The sequence below is a fragment of the Amblyomma americanum genome, chromosome 1 (genome assembly GCF_052857255.1).
Source record: "Amblyomma americanum isolate KBUSLIRL-KWMA chromosome 1, ASM5285725v1, whole genome shotgun sequence".
Taxonomy (NCBI): Eukaryota; Metazoa; Arthropoda; class Arachnida; order Ixodida; family Ixodidae; genus Amblyomma; species Amblyomma americanum.
The window spans coordinates 205,321,493-205,344,618 of NC_135497.1; the positions used below are offsets into that span (position 1 = coordinate 205,321,493).

General features: G+C 45.6%; 1 protein-coding gene and 1 long non-coding RNA gene across 2 annotated transcripts in view; both read right to left on the reverse strand.

The window, feature by feature from the left end:
* The window catches only part of LOC144115514 (uncharacterized), a 57,284-nt gene that overhangs the window by 17,663 nt on the left and 16,495 nt on the right, over positions 1-23,126 (reverse strand). Inside the window, exons 2-3 of the mRNA XM_077649926.1 lie at positions 5,858-6,065; positions 699-805 (exon numbers count right to left, since the gene is read on the reverse strand). Of these exons, the coding sequence (XP_077506052.1) occupies positions 699-805; positions 5,858-6,065 (315 nt within the window). The remainder of the gene's footprint in view (positions 1-698; positions 806-5,857; positions 6,066-23,126) is intronic.
* LOC144116407 (uncharacterized) lies at positions 15,708-18,409 on the reverse strand. Its single transcript, XR_013311860.1, has 3 exons — positions 18,229-18,409; positions 16,697-16,824; positions 15,708-15,845 (listed from the first exon to the last, which is right to left on the reverse strand). It is a non-coding gene; the product is annotated as an uncharacterized LOC144116407 (long non-coding RNA).

Below are 23,126 nucleotides of genomic sequence, written 5' to 3' on the forward strand. Positions count from 1 at the left end.
CGAATAATATCACTACCTTGTAGCAGAATGTCGTGGTCTCAGGGAAAAGATCTGTAAGAAGCTTTAACAACTCTCATCGTCATCACAGGACTGAGTGATATGTGTTCTTTCGTTCTTCGTATTTGGCTTGTCTATGTTACAATTATTTTTTTGCAACAACAAAGTAGTTTCGAGACATGTGTCATTGTCTTGCTAACTTATCTACCACTTTATTTGCTCTTAGCTTATCACTCTGCGTGTGCCAACACCCCACGGACATTATTTGATCATGTTACAGCAGCGCTATTTGTATACCGAGGGCATTTATTTTTACAGGGTCAGAGGGAAAGAAAAGGCAATGCCTGACTCTAGCTAATTTTGATGCCCAGTAGAATGAACTGTCTCCACTTTCGTTTACTAAACCATTTCATGTGCAGTACATGATTGCTTCTCAAAGCAGCAGCAATTAGGCCGAGAAGACAACTGGCTAGCTTAGCTTTTGCAAACACCAGACGTAGAGCACCACTTTTTACGCCTTTCTGATGTAGTATAAACGCAGAAGTTGTTAGGTCAATATATGTTGCAGGTAAATGCAGGACTTTCCACTCCATTACTTCATGCAATAATAGCAGAGAAACAGGTTCAAACACTGTCTGGTTAATTTCGAAGTATGAATAGATGCAGCACGACAGCATTAGCTTACATGCACAGTGCCTTACCTCTACCGACGTGATTTTTTCGCAGGCCTTCAGCATGTCTCGCGCGTCGCCTAGGTCGCACACGACAAATTTCGGCTGGGCGTCGGCGAATTGGTAATGAATATTTCCTGAAAAAAAAGAAAAAAAAAACATGAGTGACGACAGGCAGGCATTAGTGTTCTGTGGCGCGAACACGATATGAACAAAGGAGAGAATCTGATTCCGACCCTATACTATCCTTTAAAGACGCTTCTAAGAGTCCTCGAGATTTCTTAGAGTTAGTGTCGCACCCCAGGTAGCACCGAGACATTACAACAATGTTATAGTTTTGTTTTGATCATAAACGTTAATACAATGTTCGTAATATACAGATTTAGCATGCAGGAGACGTATTAGCGGAGGCGTATACTGGTTTACCGGAGGTCTTCCGCGCACGCGCAGTGGCATCGGTGGGGTCAGTCGGGGCCACCGCGCGTGTGCAGGAGGCGTCCGATAAACCGGTATACGTCTCCGCTAATACGTCTCCGGCATGCTGCTAAAACCGTCGCATTTCCTTTTTTTCCAACGTTTATATAATGCTACAAGTAAACTTTCGAATAGCCTTTCGGTAACGTTAATTGAACGTTTATGCAACATAAATTTTAAATTCTCGAAAATGATGAAGCAACCCTGCACGAGTACTCAAGAGCTGCCCTGTGACGGTACACAATTTAATGAACGCTTCGCAACGACCAGCAACGACGGCGGCACTTCAGCTCCACAGTGCAGCACAACACGCAGCTCACCTCCGAAAGGATGCACTGGAGTCAAGCTTAGAGGTGTCCCATGAGCTATAGTTGCGAGCGGTGTGGAAAACCCGTTTCTCCCCTCCGTATCGAGGTGGCCGACCAGCATCAACATCATGCGCCGAGACAGCCAGGGCTGGGCGAGGGCTTAGCACCCTAGTGGGGCAAGCGGAAGCAGCGACGGGAGGTGGTCGCTAACCGCGGAGGGCGAGTGAGGAGCAGAATACTGCTCCCCATACCGCCACAATGGCGCCCAACGTGGGGCAAGCGCTTTCCACAAGGGACGACATTCACTTCGGTTCGTGGAATTTCCGCCCGGACTTGAAGAGCTTAAGGCCTGACCTGAATTCGGAGTTGCCAGCAAGAGTTGTTAATGGGTGAGCAAGGAGTTGTTAATAAGCTTTCTTGACAGCGAGGTGAGCGGAATATCAGCATGAAAGAATGGCCGTGCATGATACGCTTTTGTTGAGCATTTCTTCGAGACACCTTTGGAAGGTGCAGCCACGAGGTCCGCACATGGAGCGCGAGATCGAGAACAGCAAGACGGAAGCGAGTGAGTGCGGAAGCCGGAAGGGTGGCCCGACTATTTTGTTTACAGTGGTACATGTTTTTCGTTCTGTCTTTTTGGCTCTGGGAGCCGGGTGATGTAATGCGTTGACAAAGCGGGAAGCGGTGGGCGCCGTTCGCTCAGAAGTCGCTGGTATGGTCTGTAGCTAGCGAGTAGGGCCACCTTAGAAGACACGTATCATCTCGTGGCGTTGGGTTCTGTCTATTGTACTTAGCCCTTTGTTGGCACCAGCAAATGTCAGAGCGAGTAGGCGCAAGGCTCTTTAGGAGCTGCTCGTCGCACTTTGGAGGACACAGTCGTACCGTGGCGTACACAGCATAAGCTTAACGCGGTTTCTTGCTTCATATTAACCTCAATAGAGCCAAGGAGTGACGATCTTCTACAGAAAGCTGACTTATTCAGACGAACTTGGCATTTTTCAGCTGCGAAGCGAAGTGAAAATTTCGCAGAACCAGATACGCTATTGCAGTTTAATTGAGCTTAGCATCACCATGCCGGAAAGCGAACCGCGAATGCTCATCCGACCGAAACGAACCAGCTTCTTTGAAATTAACTGAGTAAGTGGGCGATGTCGGATAAAATTGTTTGGCACTCGCACTGTCCCACATTTTACCAAACGATCATTTTCCGCCGTCTCCATTGCCTTTAATCAAGCTTTAGGAGATCGTAGGAACAATATACAGAGTTCGAGAGAGAAGCCGCCCTGACCTGCTGTCCTTTGCGTTCGTGCCTGCTGCCCTGCGGCCGTGGGTCATCGTGAGCTGCGGAGTCTCCGGTGCAGCAGTTCTAGCAGTTCGCGGCGGCCACGAGAAGGGAGCCCCCCTCCACTGCCTTCGAAAAAAAGCGTGTAAGAGCAAACAACACACCCTCCCTGCCGGCTGACTTTGGAGGCCTGCGGCTGGACAATGACGGGTGCACCTACTGTGACCTTGCCGCACATCAGCTGACACGAGAGCCCCCGCCTGTACGAACTATCCTGCAGTCGTTACCGCAAGGAAGCCAAGCCAAGACTAGACTGCTAAAGGAGCGTCGACCACTCCCGGCAGCGAGTTTTCTTTACTTTTTTCCTGGATCACCAAAGCGTCAGCCTGCAGTCCTATATTCCCAATGCCGCAAGAGACAGAAGCAGGACCCAAGATTCTCAACTATCATTTGCCTCCATCTTTTTGAAATTCTTCCTCATCTGCTCACCAAGAGCGAACATACCTAAGTCCGAGCTTCTCATCATGCTTATTACATCTCCTAATTTTCATCAGCTAAGCCATCCCAGAAAAAAGAGTAATTATTTACCTTTATTATACAGTAACTATCTTTAACAGCCATTCCAATGGCTTAGGCTCTAACGGTACAAACAATTTTTTTCTTTTGTTTTCTGCTATGCAAAATTCTTCTTAATTTTTTTACTTCATATTGGATTAAGCATGTTATATTTAGTGGCACGGCACCGGGACACCTTTTTTCTTCCAATTATTTTTCTTAGTCCCACCATAGTATTAGTCGTCACCGCAACGCTCGTGGACACTTTACTGATGGCATCCATGGAGGAGTTCCACTGTAGGCCAACATTTAGGGAGGGAGGTATGTGGAAGACCTGTTTTCCCCTCCGTCTCGAGGCGGCCGACCATTTTCGCCATCATGTGTCGGGACAGCCCCGGCTGAGCGATGGATAAGCTTCCTCGTGGGGAAAGCGGAATAAGCGACTAGAGCGCCACCTCGAAGGTTACGCGCAAATCCGCGGAGCGATGAGAGGCTCTTCGACTTCAGAATCCAGCCAGCGTCGGGAGCGGTCGCGGCCGTACGTTCTCGTCGCCTCCTGCGGCGACGACCCGCCTTGGCGCCGTACCTCTGGTTCTGGGCAGCGAAGCGAGCGCAGCAAGCGTGAGCTCTCTTCGCCTCTCCCCGCAAATGCCCAAGGACGGCTTTGCCCAAGATTGCGTCGCGCACAAGAAGACCCGGCCACGATTCTCGGCGCGTGCGAACGTTCACCGCCGAAGTCGAGCCCTTACCTCAGCCGGTAAGTCGGAAGCCTTTCTTACGTAGCCTTCTACTTCTGAGGAATGCCTCGTTGGTGTTTTGTGGCTAGCTGACCCGCTCGATGTAATGTTTCCAAGTGTAATAAATAACATCTGAGTGTTCGCGCTTTGTCGTCGCTTCCTTTGTTCCCATCAAGCACGAACCAATCCGCGGTCAGCGAGCGAAGCGCGCAGTGGCAGTGCGGGGAGGAAGGCTGGCCACCATATCACCACAACGGATCATAAGCATGTTTTCTAACAAAATAATGGGGCTATGCACACAATCTATGGCGGCAACAATCTAAGAGATTTTGTTGAGAAGTACTGCTATAGCAGGATACAACTCAAGAAAGCAGCAGTTGGTAACGCTGGCCATGGTGTGCGGCGTCCTGTATTACTCCGCTGACCAGTTGCAACTGAACAAAATGAGATTTTTCATGTTTGACTCTATAAAACTGGCTAGAGGCATCAAAAGTATTTAGATTACAATTTCGTCTCGTGATTAGCTTCTTGTTTAGGCAACAGGAAAAGCTTTAACGACGGTTTACTTTTGGTGACGGCGGAATTCTGTTAGGCGGTCCTGAATATGGACGGAGCTTCACTGCTAATTTTATTTGGATCCGACTATAGTTGAAAAACATGTTCACTGTAAGAACAGTGGGAAGTCTCGGGCCCAGTGTTTGAAATATATTTTGGATGTTGTCTTAAAAATATGATTGAAAACATTGTAATAATGCTTGAGGAAAATTAAAACCAATGTTTAGTTGCAACGGCAACCAAAGTCTATGATGCAATATGTAACATTATTTTTTTAACATTATAATACATTTCGAAGTCAGCATTTCAAGGTTAAACTAATGTTTTAGATACATCATGTAATAACATGTAATATCCAGTTCCCGGGGCATTTGAGGTACTGATAATAAATTAATAAATAAATATAATATTAATTTTAAAGTTGATGGCAATGCTAATTTTTAAGGTCAATGTAGCTTTTCATTGTAAAAAAATGTTAATACAACTTGCATAACGTTTTTATAGCATTAATTTAATGTTCGGTGCTACCTGGGATGCGACAGACAGCATCGAGAGAAAGCTCCGTCGAAGAAAATAAAACCTCGTGGACAACGCAGCCCACTGCAAATTAAGACAATACATCGCAGCGCAAGCAGCAATGTATTCTTTCGCAACTGCGAAAGAATCAGCAGTTGCCTCTCCTGTCTCTCTTAGTAGCTTCTCTTGACTTCACTCCTTCCACCAAAAAGTGACGTCTGATAGCGTCTCAAGCCTTTCAGGACAGAGAAAAGGCACTAGTGGTCGGCACAATAGAGGAATATGCAGCTGTGATATTAGAGTAGAGGTCAGATTAGCTGTCAGTAAACGCAATGCGTACTAGCTCATATTCTAAATTACGCATGACACTCCGTTGGTAAATTTCATAGAAAATGACCGAGCATTTGCATTTGGTTCCTCCCAGCTCACGAGGTGGCCACTCTGTGAATTAGCCGTAATGCGGCCGTTTGTTTGAATCGTAAAGTGAGGTGCGTGTGACCATGAGGTACAACTGTGGGGCACTGGTGCCGGTGCCGCTGTGAAATTGAACATAGTTTTGAAGCTCGATCTTCTCGCAAATTACGAGAGAATTGTACACACAAGAGCTGAATATGTACATATTAGAGTTTAGTTATGATTGTATGCACCAGAAAAATTACCATCCGTTCGTGTTCTTTTCTTCCTTCTTTTTCGTTTCATGCCTCGCACTTCCGTAAACGAAAAACGCGATAACCTTGCGCGACTTTAAGGAAGCACACCAACTTTCGGTCAGTTTAGTCTTGGCCAGCGCGGCCGTGCCGCCAGCGAAGAAGGTTCCACTCATGGCCACCACGAGCTGTGCGCCGTTGGCACCCTGGAAACCGACCACGTCTCCTGGCCGTAAGCCAAGCCGCCGCAGGCCGGCTGCCACACGCAGGGAGGCATCGTACAGCTCGCCGAAAGTGTACTGCGCACCCGTCCTGGCGTCCACCTGCGAGAAGGGGACACGCGCATCGTTGCTCTGTGCGGACAAGTTGGAGAGCAACAGCATCTCCTGAATCAGAGGTCTTTGAGCATACCATATGCGAAACTCCCGTAGGGCCCACGCACTTAAATGCGGGGCTTTGACTGGGCCAGAATTTGAAGATTAGTGGTTGTTACGCCAATTGCGGCATTCGGATGAACTTCCCTTAAGCTGTTCAAAACCAGGATGTGGTTAAGAACTATACGTTGAAAAGCGTCGACGACACTTGAGTGCCAAGTTCACAGGCAGCGCCGCAATCTGCTAACTTCCAAACACTAGCCGTAGGATCTGGTCACAATTTTGATTCGGAGTTCCGTATCTGGTAGGATTAAAGAACTCCGACCTGAATGATAGCAGCAGTTTTCTACAAGGAATAAATGCCCATCTTGCGAACAAGAGAGCGATAAAAGTACAGGGAATTGGAAATATAGGTAGTGGAAAAAACGGGAGCTGCGGCGGGAAGGCAGAAGTGACGACAGCAGGGGCACTGGAATTGAGTTAATGGTGCAAGTGGGTAATTCCCGAGTAGCCCTGAGCGTGATATAAACAAAAATTCTCAAATTACTGCATATTCCTTTTTCCAAGGAAGTACACTGAAGTCCATAGCTCCATCATAAGAAACCAAACAATGCAGTCAACCTTCGCGCACTGAGAAACTTTTGTCTTATGGCACGTTCACACTTGGACATTCGGCGGCGAGAGCGAGCGGAATCCGCTGCCGCGGCAGATATTCCGCCGAAATACCCAGCGGAAAGGCCGATCTGTCCAGGACCGAATTCTGCCGCTGGAAAAAAATCCGCCGAATCTCGTCAGCCAATAGACCTTTTCACGGCCTATCCTTGAACCAGCGCGCCTGCGCTGGCATCCCTGGCGTTGAGAGTATCCTACCACAGTTGCCACGTCTCTCCGAGCTGTGACATAGCCGACTCGCCCAGCAGTTCATTGGCCCTGTCTGTGCTTTTCGAAGCGGCGTGCTTCTACTATGTCGTACTCTACTCGAAAATCATCTGGCCGGAACTGCGCTGTCTACGGCTGCACTAACAACCAGCGCAAAAGAAACATTCTAGGCATCATCGTGTGCCCACAGCACAGCGTTCCGCGAGAGGAGTGTCGATGCGATATGTTTACTTTGCATCGTTTCCCAGCGTCGCCTGAACTGCGGCAGCAGTGGATCGCGGTCGTCAACAGGAAGAACTTTAACGCGACAGAAGCCTCCCGTGTGTGCTTGCGACACTTCGTCGGAGGAAAGAAGACGGGCGAAAACGCTGTCCGCATGCTGGATATGGGCTACGAGAAGAAAGTAAGTTTCCGTCGTCTTTCGCTCACGACCCAGATGAGCGCACACGCTTCTGCTACGAAGATTTAACAGCATCTTTTTTCAGGTGGTTGTTGGACGACGCCTCCTAGTCAGACAGACGTACACACCGCAACCGAAGATGGTACGCTGTGATGTTTCACGCCCATATTTCACTCGCATTTCGTAAGTGTGACAGCTCGTGCCTCTTTGTAGATGCGGAGATCGGCTGGCGCCGAGACGGGGTTGTGCAGCCATGCTGGACAGATAACTGAAGTTGGCGCGCAAGCGTGTCCAGATTTGGTAAGTTTATTATCTTCTGATTCTTACGGTGCAATGCCCAGACAAAGTCCGCAGGCTCAATGAAATAATCAAAAGAGACGATGGCATGCTCGTTCAGGTTTTGGAGCTTGCGCAGTTAAGCAACATCGCGAATCGGCGAAACAAGACGCACGTTACTTTACTTTTTCATGTGCTTTGGAGAATAATTCTCTCTGGTGCTCGCTCCCCCCCCCCCCCCCCCCCCTTTTTTTTTTGTAAGCATTTGTGATACAGCCCAGGGCGATCTAAGCAGGTAGAGCGCAATACATTCTTCATACTTTTTCTAATGCGCTCCAGTCGCGTGCTCTGGTACGCATTTGGACATCCGTTGGTGTCTGCATGTATTTTTGAGGTGAAGAGAAGCGAGATCAGATTCGATTCCTGGTCCACTTAAGTGTCTGTCGAGTCATATCAAATATTTTGGCGCTCAGCGAAACGTGTTTGGCATTTTTATATAGTTGTTTTGCTAATAAGAAAAAATACAATGCAGACAAGCCTCCTAGTCGGTAAGGCTGCCGTTTTTCTTTGCACTGTTACATACCAAACAAGTACCATTGAAAGGCCCCTACCTCATGGGCAGAACAGTTTCTTGATAAGTGCACGTGCAGCATTGAGTGAATGCCCTGAAAATTGTTCTCTTCCTCTCCTGTACGTGGGTGCATAATTTGCATACTTGAGTGTGCTGGTATTATGTTTCGGCATAGTTACCTTTCATGCCGAAAGGTAACTATGCATAGTTGTGTTTCAGACAAGTTCTTTCCTTCAACTGCAATGACACATAGTTATTCATCTAAGGTGAAATTGACAATTTTAATGATGCCCCTGCATTCATGGTGAATGTGGCTGATTTGACGTATACAGTAAATGTTGTCAAAGGTTACGAGGAAAGCACTAAATGGTCAAATTGTTATTTTTGTGCAGTCCATGTCTGATGATAAGGATACTGAAACACCACTTGATGAGTATGAGGCTTGCTTGGTAAGTGAAAGCCTTGCATACCACTTAATGTCCACAACTTTCACATAATAATAATAGGTTTTTGGGGGAAAGGAAATGGCGCAGTATCTGTCTCATATATCGTTGGACACCTGAACCGCGCCGTAAGGGAAGGGATAAAGGAGGGAGTGAAAGAAGAAAGGAAGAAGAGGTGCCGTAGTGGAGGGCTCCGGAATAATTTCGACCACCTGGAGATCTTTAACGTGCACTGACATCGCACAGCACACGGGCGCCTTAGCGTTTTTCCTCCATAAAAACGCAGCCGCCGCGGTCGGGTTCGAACCCGGGAACTCCGGATCAGTAGTCGAGCGCCCTAACCACTGAGCCACCGCGGCGGGGCACAACTTTCACATCTTGGAACACATTTGTGTGCATGTCATGGCATCATTGATTGCTCGCAGCTGCGCTCTCCTAGGTCATTAAATCATGCCCTTGTGAGATGTTTGGAATCGTTGTTAGGTGCAAAGTAATGCGAATGAAAGCTCTTCTAAACATTTTCTCATTTCTAGAAAGTTGCTCGAGCATGTCAAGTAGGAACCATCTGTACTGTGGGGACAAAAGTTTGTGGGATGAGAGTTTTTGGAAAAACAAACGTTTATTGCAGCTCCACCTCGCTACCCAGTCACCCGATATTGTTACCAAAGGAAGGTGCATTTAGGCCTTTAACACCATTCAATACCATTCATTCCTTCCAAGAACTCACGTCCCGCAAACTTTTCTCCCCAATAGTACAGCTTGCATCAGTATATCCATTAAGGCAGGACATGGTCACGCTAATGTTTTCTTCCGCAGTCAGCATCTAACACCTAAGGTGCCAAAAGGCAGCGTCATTAAATGCTTTATCTTCGTTACATGATACAAGCTGTGAGAGAAGTTCATATTCATGTAGGCATATCTGAACTGCTAATACAGACTTTGCTCAGAATGGAAACTTTCAAATACAACACCATTGTGTAGTTTGGAGCAAGGGCTAGTTTCACTTCATAACTGCGCGATGGCCGAGTTTGTGCATCATCGCACCACATACCAATATGTCACTGCCTCATAGGCAGAGGTGTTTCTGGATAAGTGCACACACAGCATTAGATGAATACCCTTTAATTTTTATTTTTGCTGCCTTGTATGTATGCATGTAACTTGCGCACCTTAGTGTATAGGCATTTTATTCGGCCCTGTTCATCCACCAAACAGTGCCTTCGGTGGACAAGTTCCAGCTTTCAACGCATCTAGAGTAAAATGTGGGTTGCCTGACTGACTATGCTTTGACATCTAGGTTAGGTGTAAAGGCCAGTTTCACCACAGAACTGCATAAATGGTTGAGCTGGTGCTAGATAGCAACATTATGAGCATAATTCTGACCAAAAGGCCACTGGTCATCACTACGCGATGCTCTTACCAATAAAATAGTTATAAAAATTTCAAGTGCTGTAACTCTTTTCTGCTGGCGCTGAATCAGGCATTGGGTCTCAACACTATGATGCATTAAACTGCTAATACCCATCTGTAACCTGTCTTAGTCCATATTAGATAAAAAGTAGTCAATGTGAAGTGAAACACTAAAAAAATGGCCGGAATTTGGTCTACGGTTGAATTCTGGACCGGAAAATGGATTTGACTTGCATAATGGAAGCTAGCGGTGATAAATATGCATGCTGCAACACATTTTTCATTTTATAAATAAATTAAAACCACACATTGGTAACTGTGCTTTAATATCAATTGATACAGACAGCTGATGACATGGTCGAGGAGCCGAAATCAGATGAAGTGTCAACTGCTGTGGTAAGTGCTTTCATAGGGGCCTGTGTTAGCACTAAGTTGTACATAAGTTCTAACAAGCGAATGTGCTTAGTGCTATGATCAACAATGGACACGCATTTTTCTTCGATGCAGGTAGCGCCCGACATGGACGAGGAGGCAATTCCAGACCAAGTAATACCTACTATGGCAAGTGCACTCCTATCATCTGTAATCTGTCGTTTAGTTGGCAGCACTCTGAATGCACATGCCGTGACATATTAAGCACTTGTGCTTCAATTTAGGTCGAAGCACTATGCTTGAATTTATGTTGAAGCACTCTGATATGGAGGTAACAAGGACTTTTAGTGCGTAAGCACTAATCCGATGGGTACAAATCGCGAGCAAAATTGTTCGTTGTCTGTTCGTCCTCCGTGAGCTCTCCGTCCAGCGACACTGTCTACTCTTCGTTATCTCCTAAAAGAAAAAAAAAGGGTGCTTTCGCACTGACTTGAATGTAGTAGACATTCTTTGCGGGCTTTTGTATATGTTTAGTAGACAACACTTGTAAGGTCACGGCTTAAAATGTTAAGATTTGCGGCTAGGCAGATAAGTTCTCTTTGCATACCGGTTTTCAAATGTTTGGGGAAAAAGCTCCAAGGTCATCTTGCATATCAGAAAGCATACTGGGCGCTACTGTACATCACGCTACTGCTGACACTGAATGCAGAATATTTTTTTATAATGCAGGCAGCTGCTGAAACGGCTGAGGAGATGACGGAAGATGAAGCGAACCTGCCGTGGTAAGTGCCCGCCTGCCTCCAGCTGTGTGCGATTCTTTGAGTGTTAATGTCACGGCTAAGGGCAGATGGTTGCACCCAGAGTGCGCTCTCTCCGAAATCCAATAATAGTGCGTCTCTTTGAGATGCTGATGATTGATGCCTCAGCCTGTGAGAACTAGTCAGTGACTTGAAGATAAAAGTGATGGCAGCACGCATTATGACAAGCATGCACTCTAGGACAAGTATCAGACTGCCAGCAATACTCGATGCACATTGTTTTTTCATTATTCAGGCAGCACCAGAAATGGCCGATTAGGTGATCCCAGATGAAGCAGCAACTGCCATGGTAAGTGGCAACACGCATATGTGCCGTCCATGGCACAAAGTTTTCATCAAAGCTAATGGGAAATGGTTGCATTGATAATGCACAAGCTCTGACATGCAAAAATATGTATCATTAACAAAATACAGGTTGCCAGCACCAGTACGTTTTGCCGGTGCTAGAGAGCTGAGCATGTCGAAGTGTATCCGCACTAAAAACACACAGCAGTGAAGTCTCATGTAAGGCACTGGCAATTCACCATGACAGGTGCAGTGTGCTCACAAAGAAATTGAGAGATTAAGAGCTTCATTTCATAATTAAAATTCATATACAAGAGAAGAAAATAATCCAAAATGTAAACCTATGAAAGGGTGGTTGCCAAGTGATATTTGGGCCAAGCAGGTTAAATGGTTTAAAAAATAAAATCAGGATGACCTTTGTTCACAGAGATGACCTTTTAGTGCGCTAAATGTGGCGTGATGTGGAGGCAATGATTTTTGAAACTCATATGACTAAAAGTATTGCTGGAGATCATATCATAGGCTTTTCAGTGAGCACTTTTCCAGCAATCCTCTATCATGTTCTGATGATGTCAAATGCCAGTCCCCAATGTGTGCCACAGTTGTTTACACCTCAGCAGAAACAAGTTTTCCACCAATTTTGTGAAGAGAACCTTTGGCACGCGTAGGGAAACTTATGAAGTGTTCTATTGCCAAATTTTTATGGTTGCTGAGGGTTGAGTCCACCGCGAAAGCAAACAAAAGTTCATGCTGATAGAAGTCCATATGGCCACAAATAGCTGCTGCGTAGCTGAAGAATTCAAAGCGCTAGGTCCTTGAAATGCAGAAGCCATTTTATTACTGGAATGCATTTAAAATGTGTACTGCTCTGGTTCATCCTCTAAGGTGTTACTTAGGGCTCAGAAAAAACTCAAAAGTTGGCAGGTGTGCCACCACTTCAAAAATATGTGCAGCTCACAAGCTGCAGTCAGGGAATGCAGCTCTGCTTAGGTTTACCATCCACACCGACATATAGACATGAAAACTTACTGTTGCTTTTTCTTTGCAATAAGAAGAAATTTGTCTATGGCCAACGAGTTTCTTATCACCAGTCAGGAAGGAGGTAAAAGGGTTCCAGCAGTTGTGGCATGCTGATGACTTTCGTGCTTGAAGTTATGCCTAGCTGGCTTTGTGATATGGAGATGGAAAGTATTTCAGGACTATTTGTGGCAAATGTGCAGGTGTAGGTTTGGATAATCACGAGACTTTAACCACTGTATTGGTGCCTTGTTTTGTTATTTGGGGCGCAAGTAACTCTTGCAACTTTCTTTCAATGCAGGAACATTCTGTTCAAGTGAAAACTACTTCAACTCAGTGGGAGGACCAGAACAATGAGCATAGTTATTGCCAACCTGGACTTGACACATGGTCAAAGAAGCAGCAGCTATCTGCAGCAATGTTAGGAGAAGACGACTATGTCTTTTATACGGGGCTGGCTAAAAGACCCTTCCGAAACTTGGTCGCAGCAGTGAAACTAGGGTCGAGTAAGATCTTCACTGTGCTCCCCTGTGAAGATAAGCTGCTGCTCACTCTCATGCGACTGCGCCTTGGCCTTCTGTATGGGCGCTTGGCTAGAATATTTCAAATATCTGTAGGGAGTGTCTGCAACATTTTCAGGCATGTCCTGTCGGTTCTGTGCACCATTATGAAAAAGTCGTAATTTGGCTACCACGATCAATCATATGAAACAGTATGTCCAAGTCATTCACTGACAACGGATACGACACAACCACATGTATTGTCGACTGCTCCGAGATAAACCTGCAGCGGCCAAAAAAAACTGATGCCAAGGGCTCAAACCTACAGTAGCTACAAGGCGCACAACACTGTGAAGTTTCTTATTGCCATAGAACCAAATGGCTACATAATGTATGTGTCTCCAGCTTATGGAGGGCGTGCATCGGACAAATATATCACACAAGACTGCATGCTGGAGGACCATCTCGGCCCAGGAGATGAAGTCATGGCTGACAGAGGCTTCACCCTGACAACAAGCATGATAATCCAAGGAGTGAAGCTAAACGTGCCTGCTTTCACAAAAGGTAAGAGTATCGCGTAAACATGCAATAATGAGTGTCTGGATTGCCTCATGGATATGTCATTTTGCAGGGAAATCTCAACTCAGTGAAGAGGAAGTCACCAGGACGAGACAGATAGCTTCCGTGGGCATTCATGTGGAGCGCGCAATATACAGGATGAAAACCTACAGAATATTTAAGCAGGCCCTGCCCATCAAGTCCAAGAAGACGATAAGTCAAATGATTCTTGTTTGTGCAGGGTTTTGCAATCTCAAAGGCCCTTAAATCGCTACCAGGAGAGAAGCCACAACTGAGTAAATTTGTGCCAAGTACAAGAGTACGCTTGGTCAGCCTCCCTACTGTGGAAAGTGAACAAAATAAAGTAGTCGTGCCATATGACTGGAGCCATGTTGCAGTAGCCTTCCAAGCTAAATCTTGGAAAGGACCTCATTCCAAAGCAATGACGTGGCTGGCATTTAAAAAACAGGTCCTTACACGTGCTCAAAACTTATCACCAATACCTTAAAAAAGAGGTCATTCTAATCCTCAATGTGCATATGAAGCAAAGAACTGGCAAAGCAGATGTGGGGACACTTCACACATGCATGTGGCTTTAATTTGCATCAGCATTTTCTAGATTGGTATTGCTTGCAGCCAATGTCAACACTTCTCACAGCTGACTGGACTTCAAGGTATTTGCACTTGAGGTGCTTCACATACACAGTTTTCCAGTTTATGATCGCACAATAAATGTGGTACTAAATAGGTGCATTTGCAATTAAAAGGCCTTCTTATGGTACTCACTCGTTAAAATGAGTTTGTTCGCTCTGTAATTACATTGTGCCAGCAATGCAATATGCACTTAATTTGTTTGCAAATATTTCCCAAATAGCACAGTGGCCATTAAGCAATGTACACACAAAACAAGTGGAAACTGTAGACATCATTACACGTAACAGTGCATTGGCCATGGAGATATGGATTATAACAATGCATACTGAACAAGTTGGCACGATGAAACGAGGACAAGCGAGACAAAGACGAGCGCTACTCACACCTGAAGGTCTCGCTTGTCCGTATTTTTTCCGCGCCAACTTCTTCAGTATGCATATCAATCAATTAGCCCAAATTCCTGCTCCCCTAATTCTAACAATGGTTTTGCACTGAGCAGATCTCATGCTCTATAGATCACACAGGGCAACAATTATAGACCGTAACTTGTTGAATACCTGTCTTGGACCGGCAATAAATTCATGAATTACAGGGTTGCCTATTGTGCAAGAACCCTTCAGACACACAGTATCTCGCACTTTAAATGAAGTACTGGATAATACGCAGCCCAAGAATTTTTATTCCAGGAGCACTCCCTTTTCAAACTTTGAGTTCACAGAACCTTGAGTACTCTGCGGAGATAATGAGCCGTCCAGACACATGGCGCCTTTCCAATTCTGGCAGGAGGTCACGGAAGTAAAACTGTTGGAGTCGTGGCAAGTTTGAGTTCACGAACATAGGTGCAAAAGGCACTTCAATAACAATTTCAGCTTCTATACTCCACATGTAAAAATAAGATATCACGACCTGTGCACAGCATCTGCAGCTGAACTTGGGCATAGTAACTGTTCGGCCCATTTTCGGATAGCATGTACCTTCACATCAACCTCCTTAACGTCGTGCCTTCCAGAACGCACAAGGTCCACACAGTTCATCACATGTGGACACTTTATTTCTAGAACAACGGGAGCTGTCTCAAGGAGACCATAGGGAGACGCAGAGGGCCAGGGCATATCTGGATATAATATTGTGCCGCACCGTGTCACACTATGCCGTTTTTTTTTCAAATGGTGCACGAGCCACTGTTTCATATTTCTGGCCATACTTCGTAGCTTCATTGCCAGAAAACGTGGGACTGATTATAGCACTCACTGCTTTGTGACCTGGTGTGCTGCTTTTCTTAAGCACTTTTCTTATACAAGATGCTGTCAATCTAAGGCACCGCGTCATTAGCCAAAGTAGCGAATTTTGGCTCCTTGTTTCGTTCTCCAAAGCTGCTGCAGCCTTTGGCGATAAGTTTAAAAACTTGTTATAGAAGGCACACAGCATCGAAGACAGCTGGCTGGTGAATCACTTGTGGCTTCATGGCTGCCATGTGGTGCAGCCTCTTGCCGAAGTCTGCTGGGCTGCCGTGGTGCTGCACTGAACGTTGCATAAAGCTGTGTGCCTGGAAGTAGAATGAAAGAGCACACTACATTGAAACGAATATGCCTCTGTAACCTCTATCCATATAGTCTACAACAAGAGGTTAAACTTTTTCTGTGCTTTAAATATGTAATAAGGCTGACATGCTAGCGATAGCAAGTTAGGTTTTTCAGCCTGCCAAGACCTAGAACCATTTTCAAGTAACACGGAAAACTGTCGTACAAAACGCGTGAGGGGAATCTAGAACCAAACGTGCATTTGTCTTTGCAGAAAACCATGCATTGGAATATTTAGCATCTGTAATTTACTCAGCACGCAGCCAAGTATAGACAGAAGTTGAAAACAGTTGAGCACAATAACAAAATGGATGATACCTGGACTATTGAAGAGCTCGGGATATCCTGACTCCTCATGCATTTTCTTCAATTCCTCTTCTGAGAGTGGCGCTTTAAAAGGCACAGGCTTAGCCTGAACTTCAGGGTCGACTGTTTTTTGCTTCAACTTGAAGTCTATGTGGTCAAGTCTGCTGGGCTCAACGTTGCGTTTTGTTCCTCTATTCCATTTTGCGGCAGCGTCTGTGCAGACCCTTCCAGTGAAGCCACGAGAAACTTCACAATCCACCTTCCACAGTACCGCTCCCACATGACTGCACACTCTTGCCTGTCCAGCCATGCAGGAGCAACCAGCACGCAGAACTTCACCTGTGCTCTTTGCTGACAGCCACGCTTGATGTGGCCTGCTACTTACAGCCTGTGAGGGCGTCACTTCAGATTTTAGCATCACAATGTCATCACTCACTCTGTGTGCAAGTACTTTCGCCACCCACCCCGACTGCAAGTAATTATATGACTCTAATGATTTGTATGCTCTTACTTCAAGCAGGTCACAGGCTTTTGTCTGCACTAAGTAGAACACAATGTCCGGTCCCCTTATCTCTGGCCAGTCGCGCATGTCTTCTGACCAGTCTTTGATGTCATCTGGGTGGGTGTACGTCATGGTTTCTGCAAATGAAAAGAGCACATAGCTATTGGTGCATTACTCTTCCATAATATAGTTTTTAGATGTTGAATTCAAAAAACTGCTTTTTACTATGCAATGCAAATCAGCTGTCTCAAGGAGACAATTTCAACAAAGCATTGTAATCATAATCTATATCAAACATTATAAGACCATCATCTCTAAGTTATGCACATGTTGTGGGCAGACATTCTTTTCTACATAACCACTGCAAATTTCTCACTATGCCTTATGGCACACTTAATGAATAAAAAATGCATGCAGCTAGCCTACATTGCCTCCTAGACATTATTAGTGGTTAAATGCCCAGTGCAGTACCTTACACTTTATCCGACTATGCCGTTAAATGAAGCAATGTACCAGTAAACAAGGAATTCTCGCTGTAGCCATTACTAGCTACTAGCAAACTTTGCGGCGAAGAAACTTCCATTCAAAGCCATTTTTTAAGGAACGCTTTTCAGTCAGACGAAGCAATAACACCACGCACCCACTTTCGATTCTCCAGACGTACGGCACGCAAAAAACGTGAGTACGTGTAATCAAGCTCTTATTTCGCTGACATGAACGCACGGGTGAGACAGCGACGATTGCGTTTTTTTACTCAAGAGTATGCGTCCATTAAATTACGCTCGGCATACCAGCACTAGCAAGAATAAGTGCAAGCAAGAGCGTGCGCTTTCTTGCCGCCGTGGCGTTCACAGGTGATGCGAAAGCGGGTGTCATTCTTCTCGGTGTCTTGAATCGGCATTACTCTCGCGGCGGCTCACTGGTTAGGACGCTTGACTGGTAATCACGAGGACACGGGTTCGATACCGGACGCAGCGGCCACGTTTCCATGGGGGCCAGACGCAAGGTGCTCGTGTGCTGCGTTTTGTCAGCGCATGTTAAAGAGCCCCAGGTGATCGAAATTATCTTAAACCTTCCACTATGGTATCCCTCATAGCCGATGTTTCATTGGAACGTTAAACCCTTTAAAAAAAAGTCTCACCCCAAACGCTTAGCCTCCCTAAGATCGTTAGCGAGTTCCCTCCTTGGCGACTTATACTATGTTACTTTTAAGACAAATCATCCAAGAGCGCAACTATTCACTGATTACTTGGTTAGTTGTGCCCACAGAATGTCTGCCAGCACGTTCACTTCCTCAAACCGAAGAGTGGCTACACTAAACAACAGCTATCAATGTGTCGCCGTTATGCGCATTATTAATACATGATGAACCTGCAACCAACAACTTAGCAGGAGACGACACAGGAATATTTTCGAACGTTACTGAATGCGCACAATGGGTAAACTTGCTCCAGAACATGCGCAGCTTCGCAACTTGATGAAGCGTGGCTGCACACAAACACTGCTACTCACAAAGGAATGAGTACGCAGTAAAAACTCACCACTGATCAGCACATGTCGCGACGAACTCGACGCAGTCGACGAAGCGCAGGCACCGCGGGCTCCGTTCTCGGTGCCATTCACGATCGCGTTATTAGAGATCACCTAGTTGCTATTTGCTCTTCCGCGCAGGGAAAAGGAAGTGGACAACACAGCAACAAAAACAGACTGCAAAAAATCAGGGATGCTGAGAGGTCACAGGAACTTTGGTTGCACAAGCGAAGCAAGGCACGGCTGCAGGAGTAAATTTGTTGTCCCAGCTCGAAATGGCGCTCATTCTTCTTTCTGACGTTAGGCGGCGCCAAAATGCTAACATGGCGCCGCGCAGAGGGGGGATTTTGAAAAGGATTTTGAAGATGAGTACCCGCGGCGACAAACATGGCGGCGCCCTTCGTTGCAGGACGCCTCGCTTCGGATTGAATTCGTCTCTGTTACTGCCTTTTGCAGCGCGTTCACTGGCCATAAAAGAGCCAGCGGTCTTTCGTTTCGTCTCATCACGCCCGTAAGAAAACGTTTGAGTGATAAATTTGCCTTATTTTTTATTTCGGGTGACGATTCTTCCTCTTTTAAGCTTAAGAGGGGCGTCGGTTTGTTGACAACAACGGTTCCCCTCATAACCACCAGATGGCGCCACTAGGCTAATCTTATCGTTTTAAAAGCGACAATGTTAGAAATGGCATAACGTCCGGCAAAATAGCTGCATTTAGCGTACGTAGGCGTGCATACGGTTATGGTTTATAGACAGCATCGATTAGCCTCTTGCCATATCTGTGCACGCCGTGAGCAGACGACACACAGACAATAAGCGGAGACGCGGAGGCCGGGAAGTGTGAACGAGACAGAATTCCGGCGGCCGCGGATACCGCTCGCTCCCGCCGCCGAATGGCCACGTGTGAACGCGCCATTAGACCGCGATGTGCCTGGAAGTTTCCCAGCCGCAAACCAACCAACCAACCAACAAACAAACACAAAGACAGACAAACAAACAAACGAACTCGTAGAATCGTGACATCCTAAGCAGACGTATCGGTGGCTGCGGCAACAGCGATACTGGAACAACGTCGTCTACTCCTCTGATCTTGAGCATAGTTTCTCAATATTACGTGGACGGAAAGCTGGCACCACCGTCTATGCGAGATTCTTAAAGAGCACTTTATTCGACACACGGATGCCGGGAATACTAGGCTTATCATTTCGATTGAGTAGTGTTGCGCCGAACACGTTAATTCTGCCCCTGCATCGGCGGCTGCGACACGATGCTCTCCTCTGCGCGCAGATGAAATTTTTTTTTTACCAGTGAGATTGTAACTCCTACAATAAATTTGACGCAAGTGTTGGACTGAAAAGGAAACTTTCACAGCATTTCTTTGAGGTTTGCCATGAAAATAGTAGTATTGTTAGGGCCGAAACCACGTTTAATGCCGAAACAGCCGAACCAAATACGAAACCTCATCATCCCGCCACTTCTGCGCCTCTCCATGGTGGATGAAGCACAGTGCCGCCTGCTGTACCTGTAGATATACCCATTTCAAAAATGGATATTGAAGTTCTGATATCATTATGACATATTCGTGCTCAGTCATCAGGAAACAGTCACAAAAGGCCACATATGTGGTGTTTTGCACCAGCCCGACATCATAATTTCTAAATGAGTTCTTGCATTATCTTTTTTATACCGGACTGAAATAATAAATTCTTGATGGATTTTAGCATGAACTTTTTGGGACCGGATTGACAATATAAATTCTTGATGTGTTTTTGCATGAACTTTCTTGATTAAAAAAGGATAGTTTTTTGGTAGACCTTCTTGCTCAAGAACCCAGGTCTTACTCATCTTTAGCGGCTGTCCTAAAGGACGAGAACTTCTCTAGACAGCTTGTAGTGCAACACTTTTCTGAACTTCGGGCACTTCTGCACCTCTCTTGCCTTCCGTGAGGCTTGTCGATGGTACGACAGAGCCACTCTCTTGTATCGAGTGCGCACGACCTCTGCCTGCACACCGGTATGGTTGTACAAGGTTCACTGCGCCACCTCGCCTATGTGTGTACACTGTGGCGTTGTGGCTTGCGGGTGACGTGAACCATTTCGTTTTAGTGTGCTCGTGTTTTTGTGCCGAGCGTGAGGCGCTCCTGGAAATCCTGCGGACACTGAACGTCCCCTTGGACGACGTCTCTCGCATCGTGCACCCTGAGGGTTCCCGAAGTGAGCGACGATTAGTGTCACGATTACTACTGAAGTTTTTATAGGGCACTGGCATTATGGGCCAGTGGTAGGGACGCAATCTCTTAATGCAGTGACTGAGGCGGAGCAATTGCCAACAGGCCTCTGTAAGGCTAATCCCGCCTATATATAAACACCACTACCACCACCTTCACCACCACCACCACCCATCCGCTAGTAACCGGTAAGAACGACGACAATTTTCGTATGTGAACTCTCGGGGCCAAGGAAACGGACTAGAACAAGCTACGTTTGCAGCACATATTCGTAGCAATCGTTACTAATTAGAATCGGCAAATTTACAATAATTTCTCAAGTAGCTATTTCCAGGCCCACGCTAAATCACCACATATCCTAACAAGCACACTGCAATCTTTTTACATGAATTTAATTGTCTTTATTTTGCAGCCTTTTCATTAATCCATGCACAGTAGTTGTCACTGTATTGTAAACAGGCCTCCTCGCTGCCTCCGTACTTAACTGTTATTGCAAAAGACAGCTATCTATTCACTGATATAAGCAGTGTGCGTTTGAATTATGCATGCATTAAAGTTAACTATATTTTAGCGCATTGCTGTCGAATACGAATCGAGATACACGAGAAAATTATGAAATTCACAATAATTTGGAGTATGTAGCATCATTCGTAACTGCAGCGGTTCAGCATTTCACAGAAGACTGACAGTGTGAGAATACCGATTTATTTTTGTCATGTTTTTCAGTTCATTTGAAAAGCCAAAACATAGGTAGGGCAATGGCTGCAATCAGAACGGGCAAGACGTGGATCGTTGTTCTAAAATGCACGGCTTTGTTCTGCGCAGTGATAGCGGGCCAGTAGTTTTATTTTAGCAGTCATTCCTGAGCTCATATTGCAATGAAACCTGCAGAAGCCACAATGCAGCAGTGCAAAAAACTTTGGGGAGTTGTGGCGAGTGACAATGTTGGCACATGAAAAAACAAGCTAGCATGTTGTCTGTGCAACTCCAAAGCATTCTAAACTATGTGAATGCAAAACAAAGTGGTTGTATAGTGTTGCGTAAAATGCCGTATATGTCATTCTCAGGACAAACATAAGATGTGGGAGTTGGTAAGCTGGCTTACAGGTATAGAGGAAATGTCAGAGCCAGTTTGGAGGGTTTACATGGCAAGGGCTCCTGGCTGAGGCTGGGAAAGAAATCTTTATATATACTGGAAAACAGGATACATTGACCTTTTTTAGTGGTTATTTCAAGCAGAATTTCTAAAAACATATTTACAGGATGAAAGCTATAATATCGCAGAATGCAATGAAATAAAGCATTTAATTGTGTATGGGGCATGCATGCATATGTCCTCTCGTGCAGTTTTACAGTTATGACAAGACTTTTTTGTGACTACAAAAAAATAAGAATGTTTGTAAGGGTGATGCTGGTTCCCAAAGCAGCTGGTAAAAGTTAGTATTGTCCGAACCACTTGTTATATAGAAAATTTTGGGTTGTGCTGTCTGTGAGCTTAGATATATCTTATGATTTGCTGCATGGGTTTCTGCTGTGACCAGTTTGAAAAACAAGAGATCAGTAAGCACAGCTAGGTGAATGACCAGATCGAAGACCGTTCCAGCTTTTGATGGTGTGAACAAAACAATGTTGCGGTTTAGCATTGCTAAGCTTTGAATATTGTGCGAAAGCATCTTTTTGCAAGTGAACACCGCTGCCACGTACCTGAAACATGATTGAGGTGTCTACTGACCGTGGGAGCCAGTTATGCGTCTTTCCTTTCCTCATAATCAACGGAATCTACAACGTTGTCAATGCCAACGCCAACCCAATGAATGCCGGAGGCGTATTGCTCCAGTGCCCAGTTTCTCCCAAAACGATGGCAACGCAGACGCAAGCAGCGCACATTTCTCTGTAACTACCACCACGTAGCTCAAAGCACGATTTAGGTGTCCACTAACCAGGGAGCCAGTTATGCGCGTTTCCTTTCCTGTCGTGGCTTCTCCGCACAGATGGAAGCTGATGAAGAAGACAACGTGCAATGCACAGCGTGAGAGTGTGTTGCAGTTTAACACAAGGCGTGAACGGATGCGTTACCCCAGCCTTTTTAAGACGTCCTTACTTTCCCCTCCACAGAATAAGGAACGATAAACAGGAACCGGTAACATGACATCAAGCAAGTCTTTCCTGAGTTATTTTAGGCTCAAAGAAATAAGGTATTCCAGAGAGAACCTAACCATTAAAAATTAGAAGGACGCTTAAGCTTCCCTTAAGAGTAGATGCGATAGCGCCTTTTCCTTTTTTATTTTAATTTTAAAATCAGTACACATCCCCAACATACCTAACAGTCATACACGCTACAGCACGTTAACTTGATGCCCCTATAATAGGCTTGAACAAACCGCCCTTTGTAGCATACGGATCGCAAAATCATATTATTTGATTTCAACTGTGTTTGCAATAATGAGGACCGATCAGTGCTACGTGTGCGTTATGACCCTAGTTCTGCTATTTTAACTAATTTTGCTCTGTGACATTGGGTGACAAAAGTGCGATAGTGTTCATTTCACGCATTTGCAAACTTCCTCAAACGCTCGGCTAGACACGATCTACGTTTCTGCTGGACTGTTATCTAATGTGCATGGCTACTCGGTACGGACGATTTTCTTTCGTGATCATTGCATGGCGTCTGCACAGATAGGAAG